Below are 19,381 nucleotides of genomic sequence, written 5' to 3'. Positions count from 1 at the left end.
GGCCCTGAAAGCAGCATCTCAAAGGAGGCCACGAGGCTGGGTAATTAGGGCCTGATCTTGCACCATTGAAGTCAATGGGAGTTCTGCCATTGACTCCAATAAGCAGAATAGAGCCCTTTGAGGAGCTGTGTCATGCTTAGCAGAACATGCCATGTACCTTGTAGGAATCCAGACACAGCTAAGTGAGTAAATTGGTATCCCTCTTGGTAACGAATAAGTACCCGAAGAACAGACTGCGGTAATGAGCTTCTGCAGCTCCTGAGCCTTAAACCACCAGTGGCAGCTGCCTTTGCCCCGCTTGGGAGCATATACCTCCAGCCAGGTTGGAAACGTGCCTTCTGTTCTAGCAGGCATGTCTGGCATTTCCCCTCTCAATCTTTTTCTTTTCTACACTCTCCCAGCCCAGCCACACAGTGGGAGGAAGCAGCACCAAAAGGAGAGAAGCAAATTTTAAATTCTGCAGGAAAACAAACAAAACACAAAACCTCCTATAGAACTTTGCTTGGCAAATGCCACTAGTGGCCACATTCTCTGACTGGCGTGGCACAAGGCACCTGCAAATTCACACTTTTGCATACCCCAGTGGTGTGATCGCACATACACAAATACTGACAGGAGGAGTTACCCCATTTCCATGTGCAAAATGCCCATTCATGTGCAGGAAGGTACATTTCACATTTCTGAAGTCTGAGATCTCTTTGGAGAACCTAGCCCTTAGTGGTAAGGAAAGGGACTCCCAGTAGCTAGAGCAGGGACGCCTGGGTTCTAGTCCCATTTCTGCCAATGACTCCCTGTGTTACATTAGCAGAAGTAATTTGATTGTTTGTGCTTCTGCCAGCTGTATAATGGAGATAATAAATAGTGACCTACCATTTGGGGATTTGCAATAATGAATTGTTTGTATGTAAAGCACTTTGAAAGAAATGAAGGACACGAGAGAAATGCCACTGTTACTTAGCATATTACTAGATGAAAGTCAGAGCCAAACTTTCAGCTGATTTCTCGTTAATGCTTCTGTCAAACTTGTGGTGCCTCCATTCTGCACAATGCAAACCCCTGCTTTGCCACAGCTGAACTCAACTGCCAAGCTGCAGGGACACACTGATTTGCTTGCAAACTTTTGCAGATGCATGACCGGCAGCCACAAAGCAGATTGTCCCTAGAGGCTAACGGTCCAATTCATAGAGATAGCATTGGAAGGAAGTCACCTCAGTTAAGCAGCCAACAGAAAGCTTATGGGATCACTTTGTATAACTGCAGAAATTATCACAAAAGGTGGGAAAAAAAGAAAGATTAAATTTGGCCATTAAAAGACAGCCAGGTACCAGCATCTTTTCCCTCTGCAATTTCTGTTTCTGCTCTCTAGATGATTACTGCACTTGGTTGTGTGGCTTCTCAAGCTTATCTTCCTGTAATGCACTTGTGCATTTTCCACTAGGAAATGACTAATCTCAGCATATTTTTAATTGCTTAGTTTCAAAGAAAAGTTATTCCGACATATGTCTGAAGATTTAGCTCTTTAAATTAAGCCCTTAGAAGATCAGAGAGTTTAGGATTTAAGGGAGGGGGGAGGGAACTCAGAGAAAAACCCAACTCATGTTTCATCAACTGGCTTTTCTGAAGGAAACTCTGATAACGCTGTTGATTTAAAACTTAAAATAAAAGCTCTGATCTTTCTCCATTTCCAGATGCAAATCCCCCCAGGCGCCTCCCCCAAACCCTTATTTTCATCAAGGTTTAGGAAATCTGCATCTTACTTAGCATTTCACCTCCAGAATTTTAGGGACTCATAGAAACTGGAGCTGAAAAAGGTCCATCAAAGCCATCTTCCCTGGAACCAGTACAGGACAGAACTTGCAGGACTCCCCCTCAGCATATTCTTCAGCACTTTGGCCCTGATTACTAGCCTTTATACTGTAGGTCGCTTGTCATACATAAATGTATATAATGGGCACTATACACATGATTAAGTAATCACAGTTCCTGCTCTAAAGAATGTACACACTCAATATGCAGTGAACTTTCAAACTGTAGCATAGAGTACACTTTAACTGCAGAGCTACTATGCTTGAAGGGTTTGTGTTGTGTGTACACAGGTCATTTCAATGAACTCAGCCCCCAAATTAGTGCATAGTAAACCCCACCTCCTTCCCCTGTGTAGACAAGCCCTAGAAGGCAAGGAGTGGGGGAAAGGGAATATTACGAAGTAGAAGTGCCTGGTCCAGTTTTAACTATCCAAATGCTGATGCTCTCCGTATCTTGCATGTGAGACTATTGCCAGTGAAGTAGATCTCACTCTTGGGTATTTCTCCGGTTATTCCGGTGAAACAGGCTTTACCTCAATTTCCCCTGGTTATGTGAATCATCTCACCATGAATTCCATGGGCCCCCACATGAAAGAGGAAGGCCAGGATTTCTAGCTATTACCATCAGTCAGGGTTTTACCACTAATTGGGGCAAGTCATTCAACCTCCTTCTGGGATTTGTTTTCCCTGGCTGTCTGACGGGGATGAGAGTACGTGTAAACTGCAGTGCTTCATTTGTGCCAGGGCTGAGCCCCGGCACCTCTGGGGCTTGGCAGTTCAGAGCCCCGGCACCTCTGGGACTTGGTGCATCAGTTATGAAAGTAAAAAAAAATTGCTTGAGCCCCAGCATCTCTTTCATTACAAATTAAGCCCTGGTGTACTGCCCAGCCCAGCGGCTTGGTGAGGCTTCATTAGTTAGTGTTCGTTAAGTTCGCCAAGGTCCTCAGCTCCAGGCAGATTGTTGTTATCCATTCCAGTGTTTCTCTGCTAAGCCAAGGCTGATTGCTTCAGCTCAGGAGTGCCATATTGTGCACAGTGTTCACGGAGACATCCTCCTGGTTGGACACAGGTCAAAGTGGTGAATGGCAGGCAGCTCAGGCTTCCTGCCCAGAGTTCGCTACACGGGCAGAGCTCCCTGTAACAATCAGCATCTCATCTCACTGAAAGTAACTACAGTGAAGTGGAAAAGGTTCATTTCCCAGCAACCAACTGCTTGACAGCTTTCTGTTCTATCCTACTTGGAGTTACACCAGGGATGACTTTAACCCACTGGATATAGGACAATGTGCCTGCAAACCGTGAGGACTTCAAACTACATTTCCAGAAAGCCACCTGATTTGTACCAGAAATTGACAGGACTGCTCTAGGATAGCTCTTGTCCTACCTTATAGGATGTTCAGAGAGAAGGGCGATAGGCAAATCCTCCTCCCCCCTCAGACCAAAGATCTGTGGAGTCCCATAAAGCTCAGTCCTCCTTCAACTCTTAAGACCTATGGGGAACTATGAAACACCATGGTCTCAAATGCCAACACCACAGAGGACGTCATCTATATATCATTGCAAATAGCCTCATCTCCCTCTGCCTGGCTGAAGAAGAAACCAAGCACGACACAGGTGATGCTGGGAGAAGACAGAAACACTTTGGAGACCTACCAATTATTATCACCTTTCCCTGCATCAAAGGTCTCTGCTGAAGATGGTGGCATCAGCCTTCCTGGACTCCTCACTGCTCATGAACATGTGCCACACTGTGACCACACACATTGTTCTCTTTTATTTGTGACTAGCCAGAAAACTGCACCTCAGCTTAGCCAAGAAGCTTGGCCGTAGAGATCAAGGCCCTCCAACCCTCCAGACTGGACTCCTGCCGCTCACTGGATCTAGATATGAACACTCCAACATCAGGAAAGCTTCAGTAACTCCAGAAGACAGCAGTCTTCTCCTCAGCAACACCAGTCACCAGGAGCACTTCATTCTCCCCAACTCCTGATGCTCTGCTTACTACTCAGGGTCCCTGTGAAACACTGCATCAAATTCAAGGTTTCAGAGCTAAACTTCAAGGCCTTACAGGGGATTGTCCTGAGATGTCACAGGGAGAGGCGCCCTCTGAAGTAACACCTCCCTCACAGCTGCTTTTCTTAGGAACAAAGAAGCTGCCAACCTCCAGTGGAGCTTGTGGGAGCAGGGCTTTCTCAGCAACAGGGCCAAGGCTCTGGCACACTTTCCTGGGGAAGACCAGAGTGACCGTGGATCTCTACTCAGAACCCAGAGAGACAGACTGGTGCATTTGTGCATGCAGTGACCATGACTGTGCACATGTTCATGGTAACTTTGTGCCGGTTGAGGCGTGTAATTACACGTGCATCTTACTGAAAATGCAAGCCTCAGCAACACTAATTCCAAAGCGCCATATTTTTGGTGTCTGTCTTTAACAACTTACTCTGATAGCTAGGACACCAGTCACCGGAGACTCAGACCCAAATTAAAGTCAAATATTAAGTACTGTCCTGCATACGGTAATGTATGAAAATACCCAATCCAGCCTGTTCCAGGTATGTAGACACACACACACACACACACACACACGCAAAATCAGCCTTCAGTGCACATGTGTATTGGATTCCCATTCTGATCATTGCCCATGGCAGCTATGAGGAAACGCCGCCTTTTGGGTTACAGTCAACATTGCTAGAGTATTACTTGGGAAGGTGGGGGCCATAAACTGCTGCTGATGCATCCATACAGTGACTACTATCAAAACAAATGGCAGTGACTGGCACATACCAAGAGGAGGCTATGAGCTGTCCATCAGCACTGACATTAAGGGACACATGTTCAAATGGCTTCTGAAAGTATTTGCAGGTGCAGCCGTGCATGTGTGTAAATACGCAAAGTTTCATGCGCAGAGGTGCAGACTATTTACTGTGCATCACATTCCAGAAGCCCTTTGAAAACGCAGTCCTGACCCATGTCATGTAAAATGTAAAGCTTTGTTGAAAACCTTGGAGGAGCTACCAACACTTTGTCACACAATTCCTCTGAAAGTAAAAACTGAGAACAATAGTTATTCAAGTAACGCTACTGACTGAAGCTGAGAAGAGTAGTGGGGTGGGGGGGGGGGGAGAGGGATCTCTGCTAAGGGTGGTTGGGTTTGTAAAAAAACCTCATCAATCCAAAAGAGCATTTGTTACCTGCAGCAAAAGCAGCATGAATCAGGGGACAAGCCCAGAGCTGGGGAGCAGGAGACATGTTCTGTTCTTAGCTCTGCCTCTTGTCTGTGACCTTGGGCAAATCACTTAGCCTGTCTGTGGTGCCTCAGTTTCACTATCTTTAAAATGGGGGATGATAACGCTAACCTGCCTTTCTAAGCTCTGCAAAACCAGAACTAGGGGGTAGGGGTCATATGTGGGTCCTATTTCATCTCAATGCCCTACATTTGGGGTTGGCTCCGATAAACGGCTCCAGATTATGGCCCTTTTCTGAACGCCACCCCCTCAGAACTGAGGGAGCTCAGCCCTTTTCTTTGGAAACCTGCCAACTGCTGTCATTTCTCTCTTTTCAGGCAATAAGTTCTCTCCCACACACGCTGGTGTCCTGTTACTGTGTGTCTGGGCATACGCCCTTGTCTTTGCCATAGCTCCTCTAGCCAACTGGGGCAGTTACGGACCAGAGCCCTATGGGACAGCCTGCTGCCTTAAGTGGAAAGCTTCAACCAGGGAGGCAATGATCTATATCGTGGTCCTCTTCATCTTCTGTTACCTCTTCCCTTGCCTTCTGATCCTCATCTCCTACTCGCTCATCCTTTGGACTGTGAAAGTGTCCCGAAGAGCCGTGAAGCAGCACATGTCACTGCAGAGCAAAGCCAACAGCGTGCACAGCTTGATTGTCAAGGTAAGGCAATGGGGCTTGTGTGCAGCAATGAAAGCAAAGGGGCTTTGCTGGGAGATCTCTCACCACACATAGGGAAAGTGTTACTAAGGGGATACAGCATAAACTGGAATGTAGGACCCCTGGGCTCTGCTCCCAGCTCAGCCAGAGATTTCCTCTGTGACCTAAGGCAGGCCAACACCCCTCTCTGTGCCTCAGTTTACCTGTCTGTAAAATGGGGATAATGATACTCATCCAGCTTCGTGGAGCTCCTTGAGATCCTTGTATGCAAAGTGCTAAGTATTATCAATTATTTAAAACAAAAAATAAGTGGAAAAAATAATCTGATTTGAGCCTGCTGAACTATTGGGAAAGTTCAAGCTCTGAGCCAGTTTGCAGCAGAATTCTGCAGCTTGAGCATAGCTTCTAAGACAAGGTAAAACATCAGACACTGCCTGTATCTCTTCTCCATTCTCTGTTCATCACTTACCAGGGTAGGGCCTGATACATGGCTTGTGGGGGCTGGCTGATCTTGCAGGGAAATGGACTCAATGATCTCTCACTCCTATGGTCTTCTAGTGCAGCTGGAACTCCTGCCCAGCTCATTGGTTGAAGAGGACAGTATGGCATTACACAGGATTTGGTTTACTGCATCAGGTCACTAGTACTTTAAGTCCAGCATTCTGCCTCTGGCAATGGCCAATACCTCATGCGTTAGAGCAGTGGTTCTCAACCCGCTTGTGGCCCAATCAGCACACAGCTGCAATCCATGTGACATTCTCAGGGCCAAAGAGGTAGTATACATATTGTGTGGATGTGGCCCACATGACACAGAGAGAGCTGTGTATGCGGCTCACAACGGTAAATAGGTTGAGCACCACTGCTTGAGAGCAAAGTACCCTCCTCTTCTCCATGCTGCTGGTCAATTGATTGCATGGGCCTTTCCTTCCTAACACCAGCAGGGATCAGCTGATGCCAGAAGTATGAAGGTTCATTACCCTTTCCTGAGCAATTAATTGCTCTGTCAGCTGAGACACCCTGAACACTGCCCAGGATTTGAGGGCCAGATTCTCAAACAAGCTAGGCATGCAAATATATGCCTAATATGCATGCACATGGCTAATTAGTTACATTAGGTCCACAGTTAGCCCATTTGATTGCACAGCTGCAGTAAATGCACACACATTTTAGGCTTGTAGTTGCTGAGTCACTGGAAGATCGGCCCAAGTATATCTAGATAAATTCAGCAGAAGACTAAGAATTCTGAAGCCACTTGCTCCTCCCTAGAAATAGGCTCAAACCAAAAGCCAGATGCTAGGCCCTCAAATTTTGGGTGAAATTTGGATCTGAACCCTGGCTCCAAATTTTGGAAGCTCTATCCTATTTCTATTCCTCTCCAAAAGGAAAAATACGTACACTACTATCCAAATACCACCTAAGCACTCTGGCAGTCAAGACACACAATGGAGGGGTGGGAAAGCGTGGCTAATAAATAATTGAGAACATGAAAATAGGAAGGGAAAAGATGGCTGTTACCATTTCCCTGCATAATGACACATGAAAGAAACACACAGGATCATGAAAGAAGAAAAAATTTTTAACAGATCAGCAACAAATAATCTTGTCTGCAACTATTCCATCCCTCCCCCACATTCCCCAGGCACAAAACATTAAAACAAAGGCAAGTGCAGGCTGAAAATATGACCACCCCCACCCCCCGTATCTCAAAATCTGAGCGTTTCCTGACTATCTAGTGACAGCAGCATAACTGACTGTTCCCAGAGCTGCCTTGATTTGTTGGCAAACACGTTCTCCTTTTATTATGGAGGAGTTTGGAGCCAGGGTGGCAAAGCCACCTTCACCAGTGACAGATGGAGGCAGCTTCCTGGAGGCAATATCCAAACATGCTAGGGTCTTGCTCACTCAATCAAACACTGGTTTGTTTGGAATTCTGAGTCAAGCATTTGAATGAGTCCACACAAATCCATATTTATTTGCACCTAAAATAATGAGACTCCTTGAAGGCTTCTGAAAAGTAGAAGTATTTACCAAGCCAGATTAATTCTCCAGGTGTTTATATTTGTGCTGCTAGTAATACATCCCTTCTCCTCCTCCTTATTTAAAGCCATCTGATGGATTTGTTTTCATATTAAATTACATTGGAAATAATAAAAAAAATGCTGCCTTCATGACTCATTGTTCCCCAGTCTACCGCTAATACTATAATTTACCAGGGGGTGTGGGAGAAGTCTGTCAAAAGAATTGATGCCTTTTTTAAAGGAAGAAAATTTGATTTTCTAACATAGACTCAAATGTGCGTGCGGTATAGGAGGAAGGATGGACTTGTGGTGAAACCACTGAACCAGCACTCAGCTCCCAGCCCTGCCACTAACTTCTTTTGTTTGTGCCTTTGTTCCTCATCTGTAAAATGGGAGGAAAAATGCCTCTCCCCATTTGTTTGCTGTCTCTCTCGAGATTATACATTCTTTGGGACAGAGACTGTCTCTCTCTGTGCACAACAGGGCCCTGTTCCAGTTAGGGCTTTTTGGTGTGACTGTAATACAATAATTCTTCTCTATCCCAAAGAACTTATTATGTTCAGCCTACTTGTGCTTTTTGCCTTCACAGCTCATCATGATAAGGAAAGCCTCAGGATTCTTAACCTTTCCCCAACAAGCGTCCTATGTGATACAGAACAGAATGATATGGTTGAAGCAACTAACGTATCTGAGCTGTAACATGCTGACTTGCTTTGCCTATGTTACATTGCCGGCTGGCAATTTAACTATTTACATACTGAACCTTTCCTGCACGTCCAAGCATCACACAGCTTTTCAGATCATAGCTATTTAAATAAACAGAGGAGTAGGGCTCTCAAACTGTGTTCAAAATACCACCCCAACGGACATCCATCCCAACATACAGATAGGGTTAAGACCTCACAGCAGGAGAAGGTAGAAAGGGGATATCACACACACCACCTGGTTTCTTTTCAGCACCACAGTCTCTCAGGAGCTATCTATTTCCTGCAGTGAGGCCTTCTGACCCCACAAACATATCTAGTGTGGATGGTCTGTTGGTGACTGGGAGGGAATATTGAAAAACAGAGACCCACCTAACTATTGTGCCAGGGGTCTGTGGCATCATTTCTCCCTTTAGATACGTTGCTGCAGATGGGATGACAGCCAAAATGCTCACTGCAAAGCTAGGAGCTGTCTTTATTATTATTCTTTGTACACGTGTGTATGCTACAGAGGGGCTGCTGAGGAAAAGTTTGATCTGGAACGTTTGAACCAGAGGGCTGGCTCTGGCCCCTAGGGGCCATGGCTGAATTGGGATTAGGTTCAAAGTGTAACCTCCCATCCTCTCAAAACTTAGGGTTGCTTGGCCTTGGGATTATGGCATAGGCCTGTGTGCACTTCATGAGTGTTGGGGGAACACTATGCTTCATACCATAGTCATTTCCTTTTCTCTTCCAGCTAAGCGTTGCTGTGTGCATTGGATTTCTGGCTGCTTGGACCCCGTATGCAATTGTTGCCATGTGGGCAGCCTTTGGAGATGCCAGCCAGGTTCCAGTTCTGGCCTTTGCACTCTCTGCCGTTTTTGCCAAGTCCTCAACGACCTACAACCCTCTGGTCTATCTGCTTTTCAAACCCAACTTCCAGAAGTTCCTCTCCAAAGACCTGTCCCTGCTGCAGGCCATCTGTGCCGTCATCTGCTGCAGCCACCAAAGTGTCGTCACACTCCAGTCTTTCCAGACCAGAGAGGGCAGAACCTCTGCCAGGCTCTCCACAGCCTTCCCTGAGTCCCCTGGGGCTTGCAGGAACTGCAACGACACTTTTGAATGTTTCAGTAACTATCCCAGGTGCTATAAGCTCACCCAGCAACCTGACCCTACAACCAGGCCCAATCTCCTGGCAGACAGGCCTGCTTGCCAGCCGGCTCTGAAAAGGACTGTGCAGGTCATGGTGCTTGTTACCAGGAAGAAGTCGGGAATGGGGACTACAAGCGTGGCAGGAAACGTTCTGCCTTCAGACCTTGTGAAAGATCTTATCTGAGCATCCAGAGAGGCCAGGAGCTCCTGAGCAGGGCTAGGCCTCCCCATCCTAGACAACAGGGAATATTTTAGCTTCATATATTAAAAAAAAAATCTGTTTATATGCCTGATGGGTCCTAACCTGCAAAAACGCCCTTTATGTGATACAGAAAACTGTACACCAGCCTTCCATTTTTGCTGTTGCAATTTTGGACCTACAATTTGCCCCTGTAAAAAGGGACACTGGTGTCTGAAAATCTGACTATGTATTACAGTTATGGATGTTTCCACTGAAATACGCTCCTCAGGGCCCTTTACCTTTGTTTTTCCATATTCTGGTGCTTTGATGGCCACACATGAACTTTATTCTCTTGAGAAGCATTGTCTAGCATGCAGGGCTGGGAGCTAGAAAGTTCTGACCCCAGGTCTGATCCAGATCCCTGTAGCCTTTTGCAACCAAGTCACTTAATCATGTCAGTTTTCCCACTCATCTACCCCACAGGAGGACTGTGAAGATTAAGTAGTTAATGTTTGCAAAGTGCTTTGACTCCAAAGAGCCTTATATAAGCACTCAGTATTGTATTAAATCTCAAGAGACATCACTCTGTGTTATGCCATATTACCCAACCCCCCACCATTAATATAAAATAAAGCCCTGTCCTACAAATAAGGATTTGGGTCTAAGATGATCCTGTTCAACTAGTACAGATTCCATGTGCTGCTCCCCACCGTGTGAACAGCAAGACAAACTGCAGGACATCCGTTTAGGTAGATTGGCAGTGATGCAAGACTGGGCTTTATTGTCCATTTAGCTTTTAGGTGTAATTTAAACAACATGTAGGCAACACATTCCTAGGGGAGGGGACTGGGGTAGAGGAGAGCAGAGCAGTTATCAAATAGCATGAGCCAAAGTCCATTGAAGTTGATGAATAAATTCCCGATTACGTGCTGAACCCTGTCACAGGGCAATTTACGAGGCAGAAAAAGATGGCAGCGAGAAGCCCGTGCACCAATCCACAGCCTGGTCAGCTCGCATTGCTTCCTGTTCTCAGAACTCCACCTTCTAATGGCAAAACTGACAGAGTGGGCACAAATACTATATATATGCACAACTCTTCCTGCATAAGCACTGCAAGGAATGCAATTTACTAGAACATTTGGGTAAATAAGGGAATCCCCAAACAAGAATATCCTTCTGTGACAGAAAAAAGGCTGCTATGTCCTGGATATATACAAAAGGATCCAACTCCAGAAATGCCATGTCCAAGAGACCCAGACTGGAGAAAGAGTGGCTACATGGAAGACAAAGAGAGATGTCCAGTCTCTTTACTATAGAGTTGGCTATTGGAATTACATATCCAGAACCATAAAACAAACTGGGGAAATGAAATGAATACAACACCCTCAGGAAAAACATCCTCAGCACATGGAACGCTAGCTACCATGTTGTATAATATGCAAAACATTTCTAAGATCCTGTAGAAACTCTGCAAAAAGAACAGGAGTACTTGTGGCACCTTAGAGACTAACAAATTTATTAGAGCATAAGCTTTCGTGGACTACAGCCCACTACTCTGTTGGTTACCAGGACCACTAATCAAATGAGGAGTGAGAGAAAACAATACACACTGGAAATGGAGCAGAAGCCAGGTAACTCATACACGTTCTGCATTTTGAAAGAAGTTACTGGCTAAGAAAAATTTCCACCTTAAAATACAGCAGTGGAGGTGGGGAGAATGATAATATGCTCAGACTAGGAAATACAAAAATATAATAAAAGAAGAACAGAGGTGTAGAAGAGTAAGCTCATCGCTGGAGCCCCCCCCATGACTGAGGATGGCCTAGCAGGCCCTCCTTGTCTGGCAACCCCTGCCCACAGCTGCTCCAGCCTTGCAGTGATGTGGCTCATCTTGTGACTCAGCCCTCCAGCCAGACTGCTTTTCATCCCACCCCTTAAAGTCCAACAAACAATAGTCTCATGGCCTCAAGATGAGTCTTTGGTGCAAGTCTGGACTTGTTAGTATTACCACCCCCCGCCCCAGTATCTGGGGTCTTCAACCACCTTTGCCAGTGGTTGGTAGGGGAACCCAGGCTTTCCCTCTCTTCTAGGTTCCAAGCCAGGGACCTTGTATCAAGCAGGCAAGGTCTGTCTACTCAGGCCCTCTGCTTCTTCCTACCTCGGCTATCTGCGGGCCTCCCTAACAGCCCCTTCTTGGTCTCACCCTGTAGCAACATTCCTCACACCTACCTGAAGGATTCAGGCTTCACCTGTCCTTCAGGGCTATGGTTTGCAGGATTCCCCTTGGAGTTCTCTGAAGGATCCCAAACCCACCATATAAACTTAAACCACCTCTACCCTCACTAGACTTAGGCTTCAGAACGCCTCCCTGATACTCTACTCCTCAGCTGAAGACTAGCTCCCCAGGGCTGCCTTCCTGAAGTCATATCCCTCTTTTGAAATCCACCATAGGTGCTAACTCCCTCCTATCCCCACTCCCTTATTAAGGGCAGTAATCTCAGAGAGCAGGAGCTCATAGCATCCTCTCTAACTGAGCTTTCTAAATCCTTTTAAGGAACACCTGACTCTTCTTCAGGTGGATCTGCTAATTGACCTACTTACCACCCCTACAGGTGCCAGCAGGCAGGCTAATTGAGTTCACAGGCTCCTGTTAACCCTCTCAGGACCAGTGTGGGATTTACACTCCATCACCAGAGAAGGTGGGGGAGGGGGAAGATAATACATATTTCCTAACAGCGAAGGGCCAGATTTTGATGCCCCACAACCCACACTCACATTGAATTGTACCGTACTAACACAATTGGCTATATTGATTTCAATGGGGCTACGTGCAGAGTAAGGATCTACTGAGTGTGAGTATGGGTGGCAAAATTTGGCCCTAAATAAACAGATACTCCCATCCACTGGAAAGACAGAGCAGCTCAGACACTAAATGGCTCACAGTATCTGCACTAATATTCAGCTGGCCAGATGCCTAAAGAACTCCCGCCACTGCTCGAAATACAGAAACTGCTTCCAGACTAACTAAATTCGACAAACATAATTAAAACAAGATTGCAAAATTCTCCCCCCTGGTTTGACTCTTATTACTTTAATGTAGCACTCAGGGCTGGGAGGCATCAGTCACAACATCTATTCCCAGCTTTGCCATTCAGTTCTTGCATCACCTTGGGTAACTCACATCACCTCTCGGTGCCTCAGTTTCCTCATTTGTAAGATAGTTTAGCCTCTGTGAAAGCCTGATTATGGCTAAGGTTTCTAAAGTGATTTTAGATCCTGAGATGAAAGGGGCTATTGAAATGCAAAAGCATTGTTGATCGAGATCCTGGAAAATAGAAGTAAATACTTAGGATTCTTGTTTCATACTAAGAAATATAGGTCTGTCATAAACCAGAGTAACTCTCAGAGCCAGTGACTGGGTAACAGCTGCTCCAATCAGTGTCACATGGAGGTGGATGGGACACTAACTACCAATAAGAAACACAGGAGCAGAATTGCCAGTGCCAACTGTTCAAAAATCCTGAGTCAGGTCCCAGAAACCCAGGAGATTGGCTTAAACATCCTGAGATTTAAATAAATTTTGGGGTAATTTATACTTCCCTCTGACTGCTGAGCCTCCACGAGGTTTTCAAGCTTTTCTCTGTGACCATAAGTATGAAATAAATAAATAAAATGAAAAGTGAAATTCTCACCTAATCACATGAATCTGGGAGCTGGAGCTTTAAGAAAAACACTAAATATGGTGAAATTGTTGGCAACACTGTGAAGAGTCACCTGGCAGAACAAGGAAAACATTTTGAAAACCCTGAACACCCATTAGACCACATCATGACAATTGGCCCATAGACAGAGCAGATGCCAAAACAGAAAGAGGTTGTTTTCACTATCTACTTTGAAACCCTCAAGTGAAGGGTATGATCTCTCTGGGTCTAAGCTGCATTAAGGCCTCTTCACACGTCTTGGGTAGTGCAAATAGGGCTGGAAAGCAACCAGGTCTCCTTAGCTGGGGACTCCACTCTGCTGGGAGAATCTCTAGCTAGCAGATACAGCCAGCTCCTGGAACCCAGAATAATTTTGAGCTGCTTTGAAATACTTTGAGGCCAGCATGGAACCAGCCCAAGGTCATGGAGCTGTGCTGATCAGAATCCAGCCCTCTATGCTCTCACATCATTTTGTTTACCACTGAAATCATGATGCTTATCACATAGCTCCTTTCATCACAGGAGTTCACATTACTTTGCAGTCAGCAAGTAATTTAGCCTTCCCACGGTCCTGTGAGGTAGGTAAGAATTGTTATACCTATCTGCAAAAGGGTCAACCAAGAAGCAGAGATGTCAAGAGACACAGTTAAGGTCTCAAAGAGTCAGTAGCAGAGGTGGGAACAAACCCAAGCTCCCTCGTGTAGTGATTAGAGCAAGCTGCCTTCTTGGTCACATTTAATGAGCTACTCCTAACAGTGATTTTCTACATCAATTTTTCAGTATCATTAGTTAATTAACAAAACTACCCTGCTCCACAATCCATTCAGGAACACTGCAGGGGAGTGGCATTAGACCATTAAGGCACTTAACTGGAATGGTAAATTATTTTCTCTCTAGTGAGCTATTGGCAAATACCATCTCACATATACAGTGCTACTGTGATAACATGTTGCTCTGTATTCTTTCCACAGCACACAATAAATTACTTGTCTTCTCTATTCTGTAATCTGATTCTTATCTCTTTCTCATGGATTATTCTCTGCAGATACAGATATTGCTATTCTTAGAACACACTCTCTGAGCAGTGGAATATTGCTATCTTTTCTTAGCACTGTGTGGACTTTTCAGTAATGCTAATACTTTACACTTATGTAGCAGCATCTGTTATTCAGAGAGCCCAAACCACTTTACAAAATATTAATTAATTTGAGCATCTTACAAAAGAGAAAAGTGTTATCCCCGTTTTACAGATAGGGAAACTGAGGCATAGGGCAGTTAAGAGACTTGCACAAGGCCACCCAATAAATCAGTGGCAGAGCAGGGAATACAATTCAGGCCTGTGCTCCAAGTACTGTGCCTTCACCATGACTATAATTCTTGTGCATACTTCTCCTGCCCCTGTTCACAGAGTTTATCCAATAGTGCCTAAAACATCTAGGGCTAAGAATGGCCACAGGGTCGAAGAGGAAAGCAAATCTCACATTCCTGGGGAGAGGGAGTTACACTCCATGCAGGAAACAGGAAGGAGGCAAATCATTCATCAGCTGATAAGATGACAAACGGTCCAAAAGTTTCTCCTGTAATTTGATACTGGCTATGGTTTCGGGCTTCATGTGAGATAAATTTGTGGGTGTCCCATTTCACTGAGGAAGCCTCAAGAAAGTGTCTCTCTCCACTGGGCCGATACTGTCCAGAGAAATGAAAAATGTCATCAGAAACAAGCTTTGCTTTACAGGTGTCCAGAAGAGACACCTGTAAACCAAGTGACCGCAGTGGGAGCAGCTGCCCCTTGCCCAGCGAGGAGACAGTAAGGGTTCCAGTTACACCCAGCCACTGACTGAGCTGAAAGCAGTTTGCTGCCCATCATTACATCCCAGCAAATCTTCATTCTCCACATGTCAAAGGACGCCCTCCAAGGCCCAAACCCGAATTCTGTGAATTCCGTACTCGTGTCAGTTCCTGGCTGCACTGACACACCTTCCCGCCCACTTTTCAATTAATATAGAATCAGGCAGTGTGCAAATGCACAAGTGACTTATCCAGAGTTATCCAGGGCCATCGCTTGTGCGACCCAGGTGCTGTAGAAATTGTAAAGACTCCCAGAAGGGACTGAGGGCTGGAGCAAGGCAGAAACAGAGGAAGTGCGGGGAAATAGGATCATAGGGGTTAGAGATAGAAGGCACCTTCCATTGGCCACCTAGGGCAAAATCCTAGGCCCCAGTGAAACCAATGGCAAAACTCCCATTACTTCAGTGGGGGTTGGATTTCACTCCAGTGCTTCACTCCCTGCTGTGTATTTTCTAGGGGCTTTGTCTCGTTCGGGTTTAAAGAGGATGGCAGATATGCAGGCAGTTTAAAAAAAAAAAGAAATAGGGTGTTAGCCCCCAATGTCCTGATCGAATTCCAAGGTGGGTCATTATATTCTTCCTACCTACATTTTTCTAGCAGTTTCTATTACACGTAGTATCCTCCATGTCCTGTCCTTAGACTATTGTTTCGTGTTGCTATGGATCGTTGAATGGTTGCTGCACTTTAACCCAGAAGTGGCTGCACCCCAATGGGGGAGAAAGTGATTGCTGTACATTGACAGTAAATCAATCAGCAAGGCTTGTAACAGTACTCTGGGACCTTCTAGATGAAAGGTGCTTTCTACGTGTATGATCATTATCAGCTTCTGCTGCATAACTATAACTAGCATGTGACAGCATGACAGTCATGTGAATGGTGGCATATGCCTTCGTGCTTCAGTGGTCTCTGCTTAGCCTCTTCTAACTAACAATTCCCTATGATGTGAGTGGGTTTGTGAACAAGAATGGGGCTCAGCTTTTCAGAACTGAGTGCACATTTACCCCTCTCCCCAGTACTGTGATTTCATGTACATGTGCAAGTGACCAGTTAGACATCCATTTGTACAAATGGAACAGGTCAAGTTCTGAAAATCTGGGCTTTGGTTTCTGTTCATGCTTTGCAAAAAACTTACAATATTTGCAAAATCTGGGGGGTGGGGTGGGAAACAAAAAAACCCAGGGCAGCAAACGAAGACAACAGCCAAAGGAAAACCAAGTTTCAAATGTTTGCAACTATCTGTGTGTCACAGCCGCCTTGGCCAGTCAAGACAGCAAATCCCACCTGAGCCAGGCCAAGATCATTCAGGAGTTGCTACAGAAATATGTAGGGCTACTGCTGGGAATGCCCCCACCACAGTGACACCCCTGCCCAGGAGGAAATACCTAACACTCTCTTTCTCTGTTTAATATTCATTGTCTTGCAAAAATTGTATGTTTTTAAAATAAATTCACTCCTGCAAAACTTGTATTGAAGTCAGTTCAGTTAGGCCGGTATTCACTCTCCTGTATAAGATAGCTCTCCACCTTCTGCTGAACTAATATAACTGCTAATGCGAGTCCCCCTGGGCATGAGAATACAGAAATCTCATGGATTAAGAGCACTATATCAAGGAGATGGTAGGAATGGCTCATTTGTCAGTAGTACTAGCATTGCTGGGAGAGAAATTCTTCTCCAAAATTTCAGCCCTTCTCGAAGGGACATCTCCTCAGCCAGCTGCTTAGCCACTCACCCCACACTACTCCCCATAGCCACTGAGCCCAATTCTGACTCACTCACATCCGTGTAAACGAGGAATAACTGCAGTGAGTCAGTGGGGTGACACCAGGAGAGAATCAAGCCAACTAACATACTATTGAGTATCAAAGGCTCATACACTCCAGACAAGGGATTGGAGCAATTAGGTCCAAACCATTGGGCAGATCAGTTCAGGATTGTTCCTTACAATTTATTCTTCTGAGCTTTGTCTAATGCAGTGTATATAACTCCTCAAACAAGCTGGGAGGCCAACACTTTCCTTGGGAGACCACTCCACAGTCCACTTGATCTCCCCACAAGGAAATATTTCCTTCGATTCAGCCTAAAATAGCAACATGGAGAGCAAGTCTGGGCCCCTTTCTGGCTGGATGTTAGGGGCTAGCTTGCCTGAGCTAAACGGCCTCACTTAGGCAGCAGCACTATCAGCAAGAGGCGGCCTCTAAAATCTGAGGGGAAGAGCCAATAGGTGGGCAGCACACATTATTGTTTATAATTTTTATGAGCTCAGGGCCCCATTGTGCTAGGTGCTGTGCATACACATAGCGAGAGGCAGTCCCTGACCCCCAGAGATTGCAGTCTAAATGGCAAGACACACAAGAGGTAGGAGGGGAAACAGAGGCACAAAGTGATGAAGTCTAGGGTTACAGAGCCAGTTAGTGCAGAGCTGGGAACGAATCCTGCCCTCCTAGTCCAGCGTCCTATGTGCCAGCCCTGTGCCAATGTGCTTTAGCATGGTTACATCTTACTGCTAGGTACAGAGCTCCTTTTTCCAGGCTCTCTCTGTTTTAATCAGCTCTCCTAGCAGCCACAAGTCTGGCTCTGCAGGACCTTCTGCAGCTGTCAGTGCAATTGCCCTTGATCAGTGATGCGTGGTCAGTTGAGAACACCCACTTGGATTTCAGACAGGGGAACAAACTCCTGAGCTGACAACTTGTTTTTGCTTTTGGGCAAGGCACAAGCATTTCCTGCTGTCTCCAGAACCAAAGAGCAGAACAGGCCATCTGGCCTGACAGACCAGAATAGGGGATCAGCTGCTCCTGCCAACCCCAGGACCGCTGCGGTGTCTGCTCAGCTGTGGTTTGTGAATACTCCCATGGGCTGCCCTGAATCAGGGAACGTTCTGGTTCCCAACTTTTGGGAGAGAGGAGCACGAATCAGCCGCTGCTCCTGCACCTCTGTGCTGCGGGCCCAACCCTGCCAGCCTTACTCACAAAAGTAGCCCCAGTCATGCAATGCCATTCACATACCCCCTCAAGCACCTGCTGACCTTACCCTCTCAGAAAGGTCACTCAGGATTATCTGAAAACCAGAGGCTCCTGAAAGCAGCCCCATAGGGAAGATCTCACCAGGTACCACTCAGAAAACGCTCTGGCAAACCACACTGAGGACAGAGAGGGGAGCTGGATTCCTGAGCCTGCCTGGACCTTAATAGCTTTGAGTTCCCACAGGCAGGATCTGATTTACTGTTACCTCTTTGCTTTGAGCAGACAATGAACTAAACTCTCCATCTGATCTCAAGGTGCAGCAGCTGCAGAGTGCCTGTGACCTGGCCTCAGCTTGCTGCTCTTTCCCCAAGGGATGGGGATTAAAGCTGCCTACGAAGACCAAGCTCTGGGAATTGACCTTGAATTGTGTGTCCTGAACACACTCCCTTTCCCTTCCAAGCACCAGGTCACAGCCTGGGCCCTGGCGTGAGGTCCTCTGCTCCGTGTCCCTCCCAGCTCTCCGTGAACTTCACCCTTGCCCAGTGCTTAATTTGTAATGAAAGAGATGCCAGGGCTCAACCAATTAGGTGCTAGGGGTCAAGCAACTGTTTTTACTTTCATAACTGATGCGGTAAGCCCAGCAGTGCCGGGGCTATGAACGGGCAAGCCCTGGCGCAAATTAAGCACTGCCCTTGCCCCTATTTTCTCAGTCATTCTTCCCAGTGCTAGTTGAACCCAGAGCTCTGTAGTCCCGCCCTCATCTGCGGGGGCGGGCCTTTTGGTCTGGTGAGCTTAGGTTTTATAGGCCCTAGTTCCCAGGGAACGAGGGGTTAACCTCAGCTGAGCTTCCCCTGTCTTAGTGCAGAAAAATTGTCCATATGGTTGCCCAGGCAGGCTGTCCTTGGAGGGGGGTGGGCATTTTGTCCAGCGTTGTAGGACTGGGCTGAAATTGCTCTTGGGCTCCTTTGTTTCTTTCTGCTTCCTTATTTCACATTATTCGTTGAGGAACAGACCTTGCTGCCTCTCTCTGAATTCCATCCCCCAGCACTGGCCACTAACTCATTCCACCAGCCTTCTCAAGCCACCTTGGAGCCGTCAGCAATGCTATTTCAGACACTACAGGTTTCTGCAGCACCCCCAGCACA

At 46.2% G+C, this 19,381-nt stretch overlaps 1 protein-coding gene across 1 annotated transcript in view; it reads left to right on the top strand.

The window, feature by feature from the left end:
* Positions 1 to 16,737, top strand: part of LOC101953098 (opsin-5-like) — a 28,393-nt gene extending 11,656 nt beyond the window's left edge. Inside the window, exons 4-5 of the mRNA XM_024105854.3 lie at positions 5,368 to 5,696; positions 9,152 to 16,737. Of these exons, the coding sequence (XP_023961622.2) occupies positions 5,368 to 5,696; positions 9,152 to 9,730 (908 nt within the window). The 3' untranslated portion in view covers positions 9,731 to 16,737. The remainder of the gene's footprint in view (positions 1 to 5,367; positions 5,697 to 9,151) is intronic.
* The last annotated feature ends 2,644 nt before the right edge of the window (positions 16,738 to 19,381 follow it).

This window comes from Chrysemys picta, chromosome 13 (assembly GCF_011386835.1).
Source record: "Chrysemys picta bellii isolate R12L10 chromosome 13, ASM1138683v2, whole genome shotgun sequence".
NCBI lineage: Eukaryota > Metazoa > Chordata > Testudines > Emydidae > Chrysemys > Chrysemys picta.
The sequence above is the reverse complement of the archived record's forward strand: the minus strand, read 5'-3'. Positions and strand labels throughout refer to the sequence as shown.